This window comes from Haliotis rufescens, unplaced genomic scaffold (genome assembly GCF_023055435.1).
Source record: "Haliotis rufescens isolate VD_foot unplaced genomic scaffold, xgHalRufe1.0.p SCAF_41, whole genome shotgun sequence".
In the NCBI taxonomy this organism is placed as follows: Eukaryota; Metazoa; Mollusca; class Gastropoda; order Lepetellida; family Haliotidae; genus Haliotis; species Haliotis rufescens.
Window position 1 is genome coordinate 1,901,866 of NW_025964124.1, and position 14,501 is coordinate 1,916,366.

The following is a 14,501-nucleotide window of genomic DNA, read 5'->3' on the forward strand; positions in this document are numbered from 1 at the left end:
AGAAATCCTCATGTATGTCACCCGAAATGTTTAAAGTGGGGATGTCGCTGACTGTATGTAATTATGCCATGAAGCCATATATTTTTGCTCATGAATTCAGTTACCGGATTATTGTGATAATATTAGAATACTGTGATATAAATGGAAAGGTTCTGACTTGGCGATCACAGGCATTCTCACTGCTTCATTCTAAAGTTTTACTTATTTACGTAATCTGTAGAACAGTGGTTAACTGCTTCAATGTCCATGTACCATTGCAAAATTAACAAGAACGGTCTTATGGATTTCGAACAAATTTTTAAACGACTGTTTTTTGTATCAAAATTAGGCCGATTCTATGCATGTTCAGTCAGCTACATATGGATTATATTTATGTTTATGGTTATGTTTATGTCAAAGCAAATTATGCCCTCATTTCTTGAAATGCGTTTTGTGACTTTTCTCAGGAAGATTTGTGTGGTTTAGATAAGTCTATCATGTAAAACAGTGCATATATAATTATTAGGAAACCAGGACTGTGTGTTGGAGCGAGAAATGGAATTCTATTACTTGTTATACAAAATACTACTACCGTCCATGTGAGTGAGTGAGTATGGTTTAACACATCGTACCCATGTCGGGAATCGAATCCGGGTCGTCGGCATGACGACCCTGCTTGTATTTCAATAGACGTTTTTCAAGATAAATTGTCATATTTTTCAGGCTGCAGCAACTGCAGAGATAAGGGAAAGACGTAAGTTCCAAACGGAAGTTTCTAATCAGAGAAGTAAATACAGAAGTAATGTAATTGCAGTGTAAATATATGATGGGGCACCAATGAAACATATAATGAGACTCTCAATTCAATGTACGTTTAACAAGTTACCATTATCAGTATGATGCTGACAAAATAGAGTCTTCATACACCTTTAAACCTCTTATCAATGGATTAAATATACGTTTCCTGATGCTTAAATACAAATTATGAAGATCCTGAATGAATGACATTGAACTTCTTTTGAGCAAAATCAATAAAATTTAATTTTTTATTTCACCTTATTATTTTGATACAGAATTAATGCTTGCGCACTTAATGCCAATTGTTTTATCTATGCAAAAGGATGTGATAATAGTAGTTTTGTGCAGTACTTTGGGACCGCTCCTGGCTTCTGATTGGTCGAGAGGATCACGTGACCTCTGTGACGTCACATCCGGTCACGTGACCTGCGCATGCGCGCGGGGCATGATGGGACTTGCGTGCGCATCCAAGATGGCGGCCCATCCGTTTCCTGTGGCGTGCGCATCCAAGATGGCGTCGCATCCGTGTCCGGTGGCGTGCGCCTTCAAGATGGCGTCGCATCCGTGTCCGGTGGCGTGCACATCCAAGATGACGGCGCATCCGTGTCCGGTGGCGTACGCATCCAAGATGGCGTCGCATCCGTGTCCGGTGGCGTACGCCTTCAAGAGGGCGTCGCCTCCGTTTCCGGGGAGGAGGGATGGGGAAAAACCCGGAGAAGCGCACGTAAAAGGTGAACAGGATCGACATTGAAAGAAGCGCGTCAAAAATCTTTTGTTGTTGTTGTTGTTGTTGTTCTACACATAGACGTGGGGGTGGGGGTGGTGGTGGTGGTGGTGAAGGGAGGGTGGTGGTGAAGGGAGGAAAGTGGGAGGAGGAGGATGGAGGGAGGGAGGAAAGGAGGAGACGGGTCATGGTGTTGGCTGGAGGGTCGTCAAAGCAAAGGAGGATAGTTGTCTTTTGGGTGAGATGGCGATCCTGTTTTGTTTTTCTTCATCCTACAGACAACACAACACGACTATGGGTTCGCCTTCTTTTTAATCCCCCGCTCACATGAACCAACACAACAAAACAAAAGTCACAGGATTAGGGGCGTCCCTGTGACTTTTGTGAACATGAACGTATGTACACGTATGTGAACGTATGTACAGTTTGAAAAAAAGAACTTTTGCCACTTTGATAATGAACGTATGTACATTCCTAAAACGCAGTGGACGTATGTACACTCCTCAATCAGGAATGTTGACAGTCAGGTGATCGTAGGTTCAGTGAACAAGTGTCAGGTCAATAAGGGCAGAAAGGTTGGTTGTTTTGATGTAGGGTACGCGTCTGGGCACTCAGTCGAAAGGCAGGCATCTCATCCACAGGAACGGAGGTAGACACTTTGGTATGGAACCATGCTAATACCGTGGCATCATTCTTGGCGGTGTCCTTCCAGTCCAACGTATCTAACACTTGATTAAAAGTCCACCCACGCACGCGATAGGTCAACATGTAGAGACAGTACACGCCACACAACGTGCTGTATCCATGTTGTAAGGGGCGTGTATTCCATCGTTGTTGAATCTGACCCATGCGATTCAAAGTCTCTTTAAACAGGGGTAATGAATACAGTCCATAGCTATCCATCATTTCCACGGATCCAGCAGCTGGACGATAGATGCTCACCCAGTGTGTGCCAGGTTGATCGCTTAAATCTGTGTTGATCACGTAGGCTTTGGGGTAAAAGGGGTCATCCTGTTGCCATCCCAGTCTGGCAAAGTCATCTCTGGCCAGGGTGCCCCGGTAGATGGCATGAAGTGGTTCGTCATCAGCCACGAGGGCTTCTAAATCCAAGGTGCTCAACCCGAGTGGTTCATCCATGGTTCCTTGTAGGAGGAGAAAAAGTGTGGCATGACCGTCTGATGCTGCTCTTTTTATACCATCATCGCAATCCGGAAACGATCTATTTCCAGAACATTTTCGTATTCCTCATAGCAGATGAGGGTGACTGGGTCCTCGAGAGCTTGTCCAAACTGGATTTCCAAACCCAACTTGCCAGTGTGTCGAGGGTAGTTGATGCCTTCATCAGCGCCAAGGTCTGGTGTAAGATCCACCACCCACAAGGTGTAACCTTGAGTAAAGGCCTTGGGAGTCAGTTTGCAGGTCTCAGGTCGCCATAGCTGTCCCGTGTTTCGGAACAGATTCATGTAGACTTGTTTCAAATGGGCGCTGTTGTTGCTGAAGTCGCTTTTCATTTCCGTGCCATGGACTTCCTGGACGTTGACTTTGAGCTTCATCATGGTGACATGATTGTGTTTGAAGTTGTACGGATTCTTCTCTTTGCTTCCTACGTAGGCACTATTGTCCACCAGTCCAAGGACCACGCGTTTTGGTAATTGGCCACCGATGAGGTGATCCTTGTGAAAGTCCCTACCGCCTCTCGGGATGTCATGGGCAGTCACATGCACACGTGAAAGGGGATACTTGGCAGTCACCCCAGCGTTTAGACTGGACACGTGTGTTTCTCGGACAGCAGGATCGATGTTGAGCTGACGGACATAGAATTTGGCTTTGGTCAGCGCTAGTTTGTAGACACCATCAGCAGCACACATGAAGAAGAACTCATCGGGACTTCGTAGCAATTCCAGTTTCATAGGGACACCATCCAGCAGATAACGGTCTTGAAGAAACAGATCACTGTGTAGACGGCCTGTAAGTTCCACTTCTTTGGTGGGTACGATAAGATCGCGGCGCGTTCTGACACCTGTGTTTCTTGTGTTCGCATCTGCATCAGGATTGAAGACGTCCATTTTACCAGCATCGTCGGTGAACCATCCAGGACATCGAAGGTGAGATGTTTTGGCTCCTGTACCATAACTCAGAAGGGTTTCCAAGTAGGCTCTGTAAGGGTAAGTGCCCATGGAGGGTGTGATCTCCAACTGATTGTGTCCCACTTGCAGCCGCACTTCGCGAAACAGGGAATGCATCACATTGTTGACTGTCGATACAGGGTTATCCGCTAGAACGGTATCCGTGCCATCATCTTTCGTCACACGTAGACATACTCTCAGGTAGCACTGTTTCAAATCAATGTAAGCGTTCACGGGATTGGAAATGTTAAACTGAAGTGGTCCTGCTACAGAGGGTGGTGCCAAGGGACTATAGCGAATCCACTGACCCTCTTGCACAGAGGTGGACACAGGGGGTACAGTAAAGAGATCCAACTGGGCCTTTGAACATTCGCAAGCATCTCGGCGCATCATGATGATAGATGTTTCACCCTTTTCTCTGCCTTGAAGGACGTCTGGTCAGGTTGAAAGTCTGATGAGGACTGACCTTTAAACCGTTTTTCTTTTCCTTTTACGCTGTTTCTGGTGGGTGGTGGTGGTGGTTGGGACGACTTTACGGCTTTTAGGGGGTCTCGGCTCCTCACGTTCCTCCAAGACATCCATCAAAGCTGCTGTGCCGCGATGTTTCAGACTCTCTGACCATTTGCGTTTGCCTCCAACCACATCACTCACCAACCCAGGCAGGATCTTTTTACCCATCTTGAGCACCGATGTTCCGGCAGATTTAAGGAAAGGCAACGCCATCTTCAAGATACCTCCAAGACCACTGCCGCGTTGATGATAACGTCCTTTGTATACTTTGATACCACTCCCACGCTGGCCGAACTGTCCTCGATTCATCTGGTGTGCCAATGCGTGTCCCAACATGTTGCTTTCTGCGTTAGTAGCGGCGTCTGAAGTGGAGTGTCACGATGGCTTTCCCCATTTGAAATGGCACGGGTCACCCTCTGTCGTCCATGATATAGAGTTTAATACCGTCAAAGGAACCATGACGCAACCCAAGGTAGTGAATGTGCTGAGGGCTTTTAATCGCCACACTGTCTTGCATCATCTTCTTTGACACAGGCACGTAGATCAGCAAGGGAGCCATCGTATTGCCCACAATTTGATCTTCGACCAGGTTGGTGTAAATGTACACAGTATCAAATCCTGACAGACGATGTGCTTTTGTGTCACCTGTGATTTCCACATAGCCACCGGTCATGGGAGTAGCCCCCACTGAATAGACGCCTTTCTCGATAGGAATCTTCTTGCTTTCATAATGGACGACACCATACTGTGGGTGTGGTATAGCGCTCCCCGCGCTTTCATACACAAGGGTGTCTTTTTTCAGTTTGAGGTTCAGCGCAAACCAGTCAAAGGGTGGGGCGACGTTGTACCATGTCATCGGAAAGTGAACTTCGCTGACGCCCACCTCCCACTGTTGACGGTCCAGATGCAGAGGATAAGGCAACTTGATTTCATATGCATTGACGGTGTTGTTTGGATAGATGTCCATGGAGGCATCACTGGGCAGGGTCATGTAAAAGTCTTGTTTCGAAAAAAAGATGGCAGCCATGATGACGTGAGTTAGGGTAGAAAACTCTGGGTGGATGAGGTATCAAGTTGAAGTCTTCTGGTGGGCAGGGTCGTCGTGGGTATGCCTGGTGAGGCGGCCAAGGTGGGTGGTGGAAGTATGTATCCCAAACAACTGGAGAGCAGGGCTGTCCACAACTGTTTCTCTCCGTGATCCAAGGCCAACTGTACCATGCTCATGATGATCACGCCATATATCACAATGATCTGAGCAAAAACCACGACTTCACTGCGGGGTAACGTCATGCCAAAACAACACCAAGGTGAGTGTCGGCGCTGGTGATGACGAGGTGCAGCAGCAAGGGGTGGTTCATCGGTACCCACGGATGCTGAGAGGCTTCTCTGCAGAGGTGATGACGGTGGTGGTGGTGGTGGTGGCGGTTCTGTCATCGCGTGTGTCCACCCTCTGAATGAGTCTGAGAGACAGCATGCTCCTTATTTTATCTGTAAATGATCTGCAGGGATCCACGAATTAAAACTGGCAGGGTAGCCAGTCCATTTCACCAAGACCTCTTCTTGACCCTGTTTCGGTCCTGGACGTCTTTTCAGCACGCGATCCACGGCATACACATCGTCTGTTTTCAAGATGGGTTGTATTTCTTCAGGGTAAAAAGTTCCTTGGAGGACTTCACCATGATCATCTTTGATCCGATACACAGGAGGTGTTCTCCCAGTCACCAACCGATCCACCGTAAACAGTTCAGTGGTCCAATTGGGGAGATAACCTTTCTCAAAGGTGCCTTTGGTTTTGTTCAGACGTACACGGGTGCCCGGCAGTAAAAGAGAGGGGGATCTTTTCTTGGGGGACGACAGTCTTTGTGTTGTTATTTTCTTTTTGCGCTGAAGCCGTTGTTGTTGTTGTTGTTTTTCCTCCATGTAGTCTAACACCCGAATTTCTGACAGGGGATCTCCTGGGAGGACGTCCACAGGTCGCTGGCCAATGGTCCGATGCACACGACGGTTGTACGACTTGATCAACTGGGGTAAGACTTTCAAATAGTGTCTGGTCCCATGCTGTGTAAAGTATCGCCACATTTTATTTTTCAGAGTCCTTTGAAACCGTTCCACCACGGCTGCTTTCGTTTCAGGATTTTGACTGGTGTAGAAATGAATGCCATGCTTCGTCATGAGAGCCTGGAAAGGACGGTTGACAAATTCTCTGCCTTTGTCTGTTTGCAATTGAGCAGGGAGTCGATCTTTGGCTTGTTGCATCAGCAAGGTTTGAAAACCTTCGGTCAAAGCAGAACTGCTCTTGGCCTTCAGGGGTTGCACCCATGCCATCTTTGAAAACACATCGATCACGCACAGCAGATATTTGAATCCTTCGTTGTCGTCTTGAAAGGCAATCATGTCACTCAAGTCTGCTTGCCACAGTTCATCGACCCTCCCACACGATAGTGGTCTCTCGGAAAGGAGCGTCTGGCTGGTTTGTGCAAGGTGTAGGTACTTTTGGTTTGCAACCAACGCTTGATTTGACTTTGCGATGGCATGGTTTCTTCTTGCTTTTACTGGTTCTTGCATCTTGAGCGTGGATGCGTGCTGCTTTCCACAAAGGTCGCCAGCCTCCAAAACTTGCAGGATGTTCAGGATGAAAGTAAGTTTTTTCCAAACAGGCCGTCCAAAGGGAAGTAGGAAGTAGTTGTTTCCCTGCAGCAGCAGCAGCAGAGGGAAGAATGGGCTGTCGCGTCTTGGTCTGTCGCTTCATTTCTCTCAGACTGATGCCACTTCCGACATGAATGGCCTTTTTATAGAGAAGGGGAGAGATTTATTTTTTCTTAGGTGGTGCTAAAGGGTATCCATGAACCTCGCCTGTTGATGACTCTGTCCTGTTTGGTATCAGATGGAGGTGGAGTCATCAACCATGGGGTTGACATCACATCTTTTTCTTCCTCCACTGGTGGATCCAGTTGCCACGAAGGAGGTGGGGGTGGCATCTCATCTTCTTCTTCTTCTTCGTCTTCTTCTTCCGCTTGTGGATCCAGCTGCCGCCTCCTCCTTCTTCTTCTCTCTTTGTGACTTTGTGGGGAGAACGTGGGGAGGGAGAACTGGGTTATGGGGGTTTCTGGTGTGGCATGAGGATGGTGTTGCTACTGCTGCTGCTTCTGCATCCATTGCCATCGTTGAGGATTTCCAATTATTTCATGAGGGACATGACTGTTGGCCAAATGGTGACTCAAAATGGTCCAACCTGCAGGTCCCTCTTTGGTTTTCCGATGACGCACTAAATCGTTGATCAAGTCCACCATGTGTGTGCCAGGGACAGGTTTCCCTTCCACGGTCAGGGTTCCCTCTGGAGTCCAACTCAAGTCGGGATTGTTTTGAATCCTTGTCATCAAATTCATGGCTTTACTGGACATGGCTTTAGGAACACTCATGACCACTTCGTCTATCACTTGTTGAGGAGGGGCAGGTCTACCTGTGGTGTCCATTGTTGATGGTGATGACGGTGGTAGTGGTGGTGTCACTTTGGGTTGCAGTGGTTTGATGGTGTTGTTGTGCTGTTGGCGCTGCAACTCTAGCATGTGTTGCAACATGGTTGTATTCTTGTTCCCGCATGTGAAAAGGCTGCTGTGACCTCTGCATCAACGCGTCCATCTCTTCCAAAGTTTGGAGACGTTTCTTTTCCAAGAGAGGGGTATGAAGTGTCTGACGATGACGTTGTTTGGTGGCCTGTAGACTTTGCCATGTGTCTTCAGACACCAACACCATCTTGCGTGCGTACTTCATGGTGGCACACCACACACTGATCCCAACCTTCCCGGTGTCAGACCATTTATTACTTTCCTCCAAACAAAGAGGCTAGGGCAGAACCAATAAGAGGGATGAGTCCTCCTAATAATCCTCCTCCATGTTGAAGAAGTTTACGTTTCTTGCTTAGAGGTACTTGTTTTTTCATCAGCTTATTCAAGACTTTACCGTGTCGTTGCAAGTTTTGACGTTGCGTCGTGGTCATGGGAATATTGCCTGCATACAAGTTCACCACACATTCACAAAGGGCACGGATGAGATCAGTAGGAGCATGTTTGAGAATGGCTTTGCGCATCGCTGGAGCGGCAGCACACAAATGACACAGAGCATGTTTCTGTTTCCTGAGGCACTGAGACATCTTTCTTTCATGGAGGTATTAGCCTGAATGAGTCACCTGATCTGCAGCTTCTCTCTTTTATCAGGCAGTGGCAGGAGGTAGTTGCAACTGTTGATCTGCCTTCTTGGACTTTCTTTGGGTCCGCATGTGCACCAATCGTCTGAGAGCATCAGCTTGATATGCTTTCATGACATTTTCATGAGCCTTATCTTTTGGCTTAGTAGTCATCGTTGTTGTTGTTGTAGGTCGGTGACGCCTGGTGTTACCCTGTTTGAGGAGTGGTGCTTGAAGATAATGTTGCCATTGCAACAGAATGCGTGTCAAGACCCCTGCAAGTGTTCCACTACCACTGCGTTGCATCAGGTAGTCAAGACGTTCATCCATAGGCAGACGTGGATTGACAATTTTAGTCAGGGTATCATGATGTCTCTGCAACCACGTCTTATGTTGAGCTTTCAATGGGATGTGTCCTGCTCTCAGGTTCCGCACGACAATCGCAAACCACTGCAAACGACAATTTCTTCCTTTGACGGCAAGGGTTGTCGCATCCCTTGTCGGAAAAATAGACGGTCTCTTGTCTTTTTTCTTCCTTTGTGGGGGCTCCTGCTGCTGCAGACATTGAAAGCGTTGAAGATCGAGTGGGGGTGAGGGTGCTGATGAGGAAGGCCGTTGTTGTTCTTGACGATGCTTGTTCAAGGGTACCATCGAAGAGTAAGACGGACCTGCCTTGGACTTCTGCTCCTGCTGCTGTTGCTGTTGCAGAGGTTGAAAGCGTTGAAGATCATGTGGTGACGAGGGTAGCGAAGGTGCTGATGATGTTGAAGGACGTGGTGATGGCTGCTGCTGACGATGTATGTTCACGGGTACCATTGAAGAGGGACACGATCCTGGAGATGAAGGAGTCTTGTGAAATACAGAGGTCACAAGTCCCTGTAGCGATGAGGGGGAGACCATACTGTCATAGACATCATTCACCATCTCTTTGTCTTTGTTCTTTCCCTTCGTAGGATGAACATGTTTCCGTCTTTGCCCCATGATGGATGTAGGTCAACTGAAGGAAGGTCTGAGGGTTCACCTCCTTTTATGAAAGTCTCTTCATCTCATAGGATCGGCAGATACATGAGGGGTAATTCGGATCTCGAAAACAGGCGGGCGCGTACGCGATGGTCTTGCAACGTTGTGGGCTTCAAGTCCAAGAACAAGTAAGTGTAAGGCTCTCGGGTAGCGTCTTCATAGGCTTCACGCAGAAAAGGAACTTTGCCTGGAAACACCTGGCGAGCCAGACTGTCGATCTGCGATGCATCTCTCGGATTTTTAAAGAGGACCATGTAGTGAGCATTCAGGCTGATGGTGCTATGTTGCGGCGATTGAGCAAACAAGTTCTGAGTGAGATACAGCACAGATGTGTTTCGGTGATGACTTTTCTTGGTGAACCATCGCAGCACTTCGGTTTCTTCTTCTTTCGTATTGTCCCCCAGCAAATCATCGATGACCAGCCAATGTGGGGCCACCCCTTTTTCGGGCAAGGCACGATCCGCTTCTTTCATGCTGTGGACAAACTCAAGAGCGACCCCTAAGCGGCCTGCCATCTCTTCCAGTTCATGATGAAGCGGTTGCCATTCGCTGTACACCCACACGATGCGATGGGGTGACGTATCCAACACCTCGCGGCGATGCATCTGCTCCATACATGATTTCACAAAGGAACTTTTTCCTGATCCCGTGGGTCCCGCAATGAACATCGTAAAAGGATGGCGTAGGGTCAAAGGGCTTGTCATGGCCTCTTCATCATCATGTGATGCCATCCTGTGTTCTGGCTGACTGACACCAGGTAACTGATCTTTTCAAGCATGACCTTTCTCTTTTATCTGTTATTTTTTTCTTCCTATCTCTCCCATGACCCATACAATTTCTTATGAAAAAAAGAAACACAACGGTCGGTCCGATTTAGAAAACCGGGGCTCAGACCAAGTGTCGGAACGAACCCATCAGCACGATGCGTTTTCGACCAATCAGGAAGCAGGGTGTCAGTGCCTCTCCTATAAAAAGAGCGAAGCCACGCACACCGTCACAGTCGAGCACTGAAAGAGAGATCAACCATGTCGTCTCGATGCAGCTGTCTGACGTGCCAGACCAACAGTCAACAATGCCAGCGGAGGATGAAAGTCTATTCATGGACAATAGTGGGCTACCCACGGGGTGAATCGGAGACGATCCTATCACAGAGCCCACACTGGTTTAAGAACAAGTCTGAGGCTATGTCAGCATTACAACAAACTATTCAACGCGGAATTGACATACCCGACTGTTGGGGTGGTCCGTATTATTATCTAGTATCGAGAACAAGGAAAGTAATGTAATCAGGATGACAACCCTTGTCCAGCTTGTTTCCAGTTTGTTTTCCAACAGCCCTTTTCAGGGCCACCCATCTCTCCCGAAAGACAGCTTTCCTCCTTTGCTTTGACGACCCTCCAATCCCCACACCGTGAACCCACCCCCGCCTCCTCCCACCTTCCTCCCTTCACCACCACCCTCCCTTCACCACCACCACCACCACCCCCGCCCCCACGTCTATGTGTAGAACAACAACAACAACAACAACAACAACAACAAAAGATTTTTGACGCGCTTCTTTCAATGTCGATCCTGTTCACCTTTTACGTGCGCTTCTCCGGGTTTTTCCCCATCCCTCCTCTCCGGAAACGGAGGCGACGCCCTCTTGAAGGCGTACGCCACCGGACACGGATGCGACGCCATCTTGGAGGCGTACGCCACCGGACACGGATGCGCCGTCATCTTGGATGTGCACGCCACCGGACACGGATGCGACGCCATCTTGAAGGCGCACGCCACCGGACACGGATGCGACGCCATCTTGGATGCGCACGCCACAGGAAAAGGATGGGCCGCCATCTTGGATGCGCACGCAAGTCCCATCATGCTACGCGCGCATGCGCAGGTCACGTGACCGGATGTGACGTCACAGAGGTCACGTGATCCTCTCGACCAATCAGAAGCCAGGAGCGGTCCCAAAGTACTGCACACAACTACTGATAATAATTGAAACTATCTTCAGCTCCGCCTCTGCTTAGCGTCGACGTGGCCGGCAAGATAGAGAAGCAACTAGGACTGGATGAAGGATCAGTTAATAAGATCATAACATCTCTGCTAAAGGTACATTTACTTCAGGGCTGTAATATAGAACTGTGTTCAGGTAATTCTGGTGCTTTCATCCACTTGGAGGCACTTCGTTACACAGATGATACACCATGACTATTTCAGTGGAATGTCTCCCATAGCTTGGAGTCATGCCAAGTGTAAATGTACTCAAAGCCTTTTTTTACTTTGGTTTGAAGGACACAAATGAAATAAAAACAAAATCAGTGATACAGCAGATCAACTGATCTGAACTGATGAGAAGTAGCTGTTTCTCATTGAATGTTTTGTAGCTAAGCGATGATGACCATGTGGGAGGAAGGCTACAGTGTGGACTGTTTGATTGGTCCTTTCAGGTGAAGCCAGAAGTGAGCAAATGGAATATCCCTGGCAGAGTGAAGAACTGGTGGAATGAGAGACGCTGAAGAAAGTCTTGGGGGAGTTGTTGTGAAGAAGTTTCATATGACGCCTCCACGTGCGCAGCTTGTAGGCAAAAGGTTTAGGCAGTGGAACTAAATGAACATGAGTGTGCGAACTGGTTGAAGCGATATACATAAAGAACGTAGTTGTCTTATCCAGCAACTTTCAAGGACATTTGCAGCAGGTTAGGCGAATGTTATGCACCCATCCATAATCTCAAATACCTAGTGAAATAGTCATCAAAGTTCCACTATTTTCAGGCAGCAGACTCTACATATGAGGTTTTATATATCACACAAGACTGGATATACTTTAGGCTCGGTCAGGCAAAAGCAAGCGAAGCTATATATCATGTGAGACTGTAAATAAGGTTGAATGTTGAAATGTGAGTTTGTAATATTGACCTAATGCTAATATTTACTTTGTACGTATAAGCTTTGTTAAAGAGGAAGGCCGATTATCGTTCAGAGTTTAGAGAACAATGTAGTGTTATTGTTTTGTTTTGTTTTATTTTTGTATGTACGTAAGCATAACTCATCTGTGCTTTACATTCTGTTATAAGGCTTAATATATGTTGAGGATAACATGTGATGCTTGCAAACACATAGAGTGAATAAGCACCTTTACACTATATTCTAATCATTCATTTCAACTTAAACTCGCCTTAAACAGGTGAAACTCAAGAGGATGTAGAAATGACAACCAATGGATATTGATCCACTACCCACGAATCCAGGAACAACGGATCCCAGCACAACTACAATTTAATTTTATTTCACACAAATGAATTAAATTCAATGTGTGTACAAATAAGAAAAAACATTGTTATACACTCTATACTGTCTAAGATTTGAGTAAAGCGTGAATCCTATATTCTCGAACAAGAAAATGTTGCCAGACATCTAGATTCCTGCATATTGTACCACAAGGTTGCCATTGAAGAAAAACTGTAAATATATTGCAATAGTTGTTGTTATCGTTGCCCATGTCATCTAGCAGGAAGTGAAGTGTCGGAAAGTAAATACTTGACAGCTCATGTTGATGATAGAATACTGTAGTACGGCACCATTGTAAGAAACTGATACTGTAGCCAATTGTTGAGCTTAGGCCTTCATACACTGAATAATTTCATCCGTATTGAAGAGTGCTTTTGTGACAACTTTTTATCTCATCAACCAGAAAATACAGATAAATATAAATACTTAAGAATCATAGAACATAGAAATGAACGTCTAAAAGCTCCTCTTTTGTATATGTTATCTCATGTATAAATTCATAGTGGAAGTCTATTAGTTTAATATCTCTTGTATATTTTCTACATTGATTAAATATATCCTTTAAAACCAAAGGCTCTGTAAGTTGTATTTGCCTTTTAAAGCATACATAGAGTACTTTACTAGTTTTAATTAAGGTATCATAAAATTGTCTGCCTCCTTTACTATGAATTGATGTAAATGACAGTGCAAGAAATGTTCATCAACAATTTGTTATGATCTAAAAACGTATGCTTAATATCACAGTTGTCCTGGAAACCTGGAAACTCATCCATATTTTTTCCTTATCTATGTTTTTAACTGGATGTACCTTCATATTCACTCAACTTTTTATCACTAAGTCGGAATCTATAAAGTGAATATTAAGCCCCAGGGGTTCCCTAATTATTTCAACAACAAGACTGTACGTAGAGCTTTGCCCAAGTATTTAAAAAGTCTCTCTCAAATAGATAATCAATATGATAATGTGTATTGATACAAGCTCCTTCATTTAAACAAATGTGGAAATGGAAAATATGATATGTTGGCTGCAGCTTTTTGATAGCTCGTTTCACAAATGACAATTTTAAAGAATCAGTAAAAGCACTGAGATCAATCATCATAAGATAACTTATTCATTATAAAATTGATCCTCTTTATGTTATCAGGTTTGTCATTCCAGATGAAGTTACAGAAATATTATTTAATGTTTTTATTTAACTTTCAGGCGGATTCGGCAATGTTCTAAAATATGTATTGTTGTTGTCAATGCAAGTTTCTTGAGAATCGTAATTTTACCAAATAATTCCAAGTTTCTTCTCCTCTCGCTCGCCTTTATTAACATGTTTTAGTCTTTTTCTGGTGTTAATGATCCAAAGGTCCTCTATTTGTGGTTTTAAGTTTAAATCTCTAGTAAGTCAAAATTGCCTATATGCCAATCTGATTGTGTATTTTGACATAGCCTAACATTACTATTTGTAATTGTGCCAATCAAATTGCTTAATCTTATCTACATTAATCATGAGGCTGATATTTCTTTCAATATGTCAAGAGTATCTTAAGCAGCTTTGAGGCTTTATTCTGTTCAATCTAAAAGTAATTCTGTATTATCAGCATATTGTCCAAGTTTATTTTCAGTATTGTTGAGATTTATCCCCCTTATAAGTCTTTATTTATAACCATATTTCCTAAAATGACAGCCACAAAAGGGAAGAGATACGGAGCGAGAGGGTCACCCTGCCTGCTCACTCTTTCATTTTGAAAGATGTGGATCATGGGTTTGAGTTACTTCTCAACATATTGATCCGTTTTCTAAGGACTGGGTCGAGACCATACTTTTCAAGGACTAACATCATCAAAGCTTTCGATACAGTATGAAACGTTGTTTTTTTCAAAATCAATCAAAA

At 45.4% G+C, this 14,501-nt stretch overlaps 1 protein-coding gene across 3 annotated transcripts in view; it reads left to right on the forward strand.

Annotated features, from left to right (window-relative positions):
- Positions 1-13,035, forward strand: part of LOC124118986 (serine-aspartate repeat-containing protein I-like) — a 43,798-nt gene extending 30,763 nt beyond the window's left edge. For all 3 annotated transcript variants that reach the window (XM_048382725.1, XM_048382727.1, XM_048382726.1), the window contains exons 10-12: positions 703-733; positions 11,343-11,440; positions 11,779-13,035. In XM_048382725.1, coding sequence (XP_048238682.1) covers positions 703-733; positions 11,343-11,440; positions 11,779-11,847 — 198 coding nt within the window. In that variant the 3' untranslated portion in view covers positions 11,848-13,035. The remainder of the gene's footprint in view (positions 1-702; positions 734-11,342; positions 11,441-11,778) is intronic.
- The last annotated feature ends 1,466 nt before the right edge of the window (positions 13,036-14,501 follow it).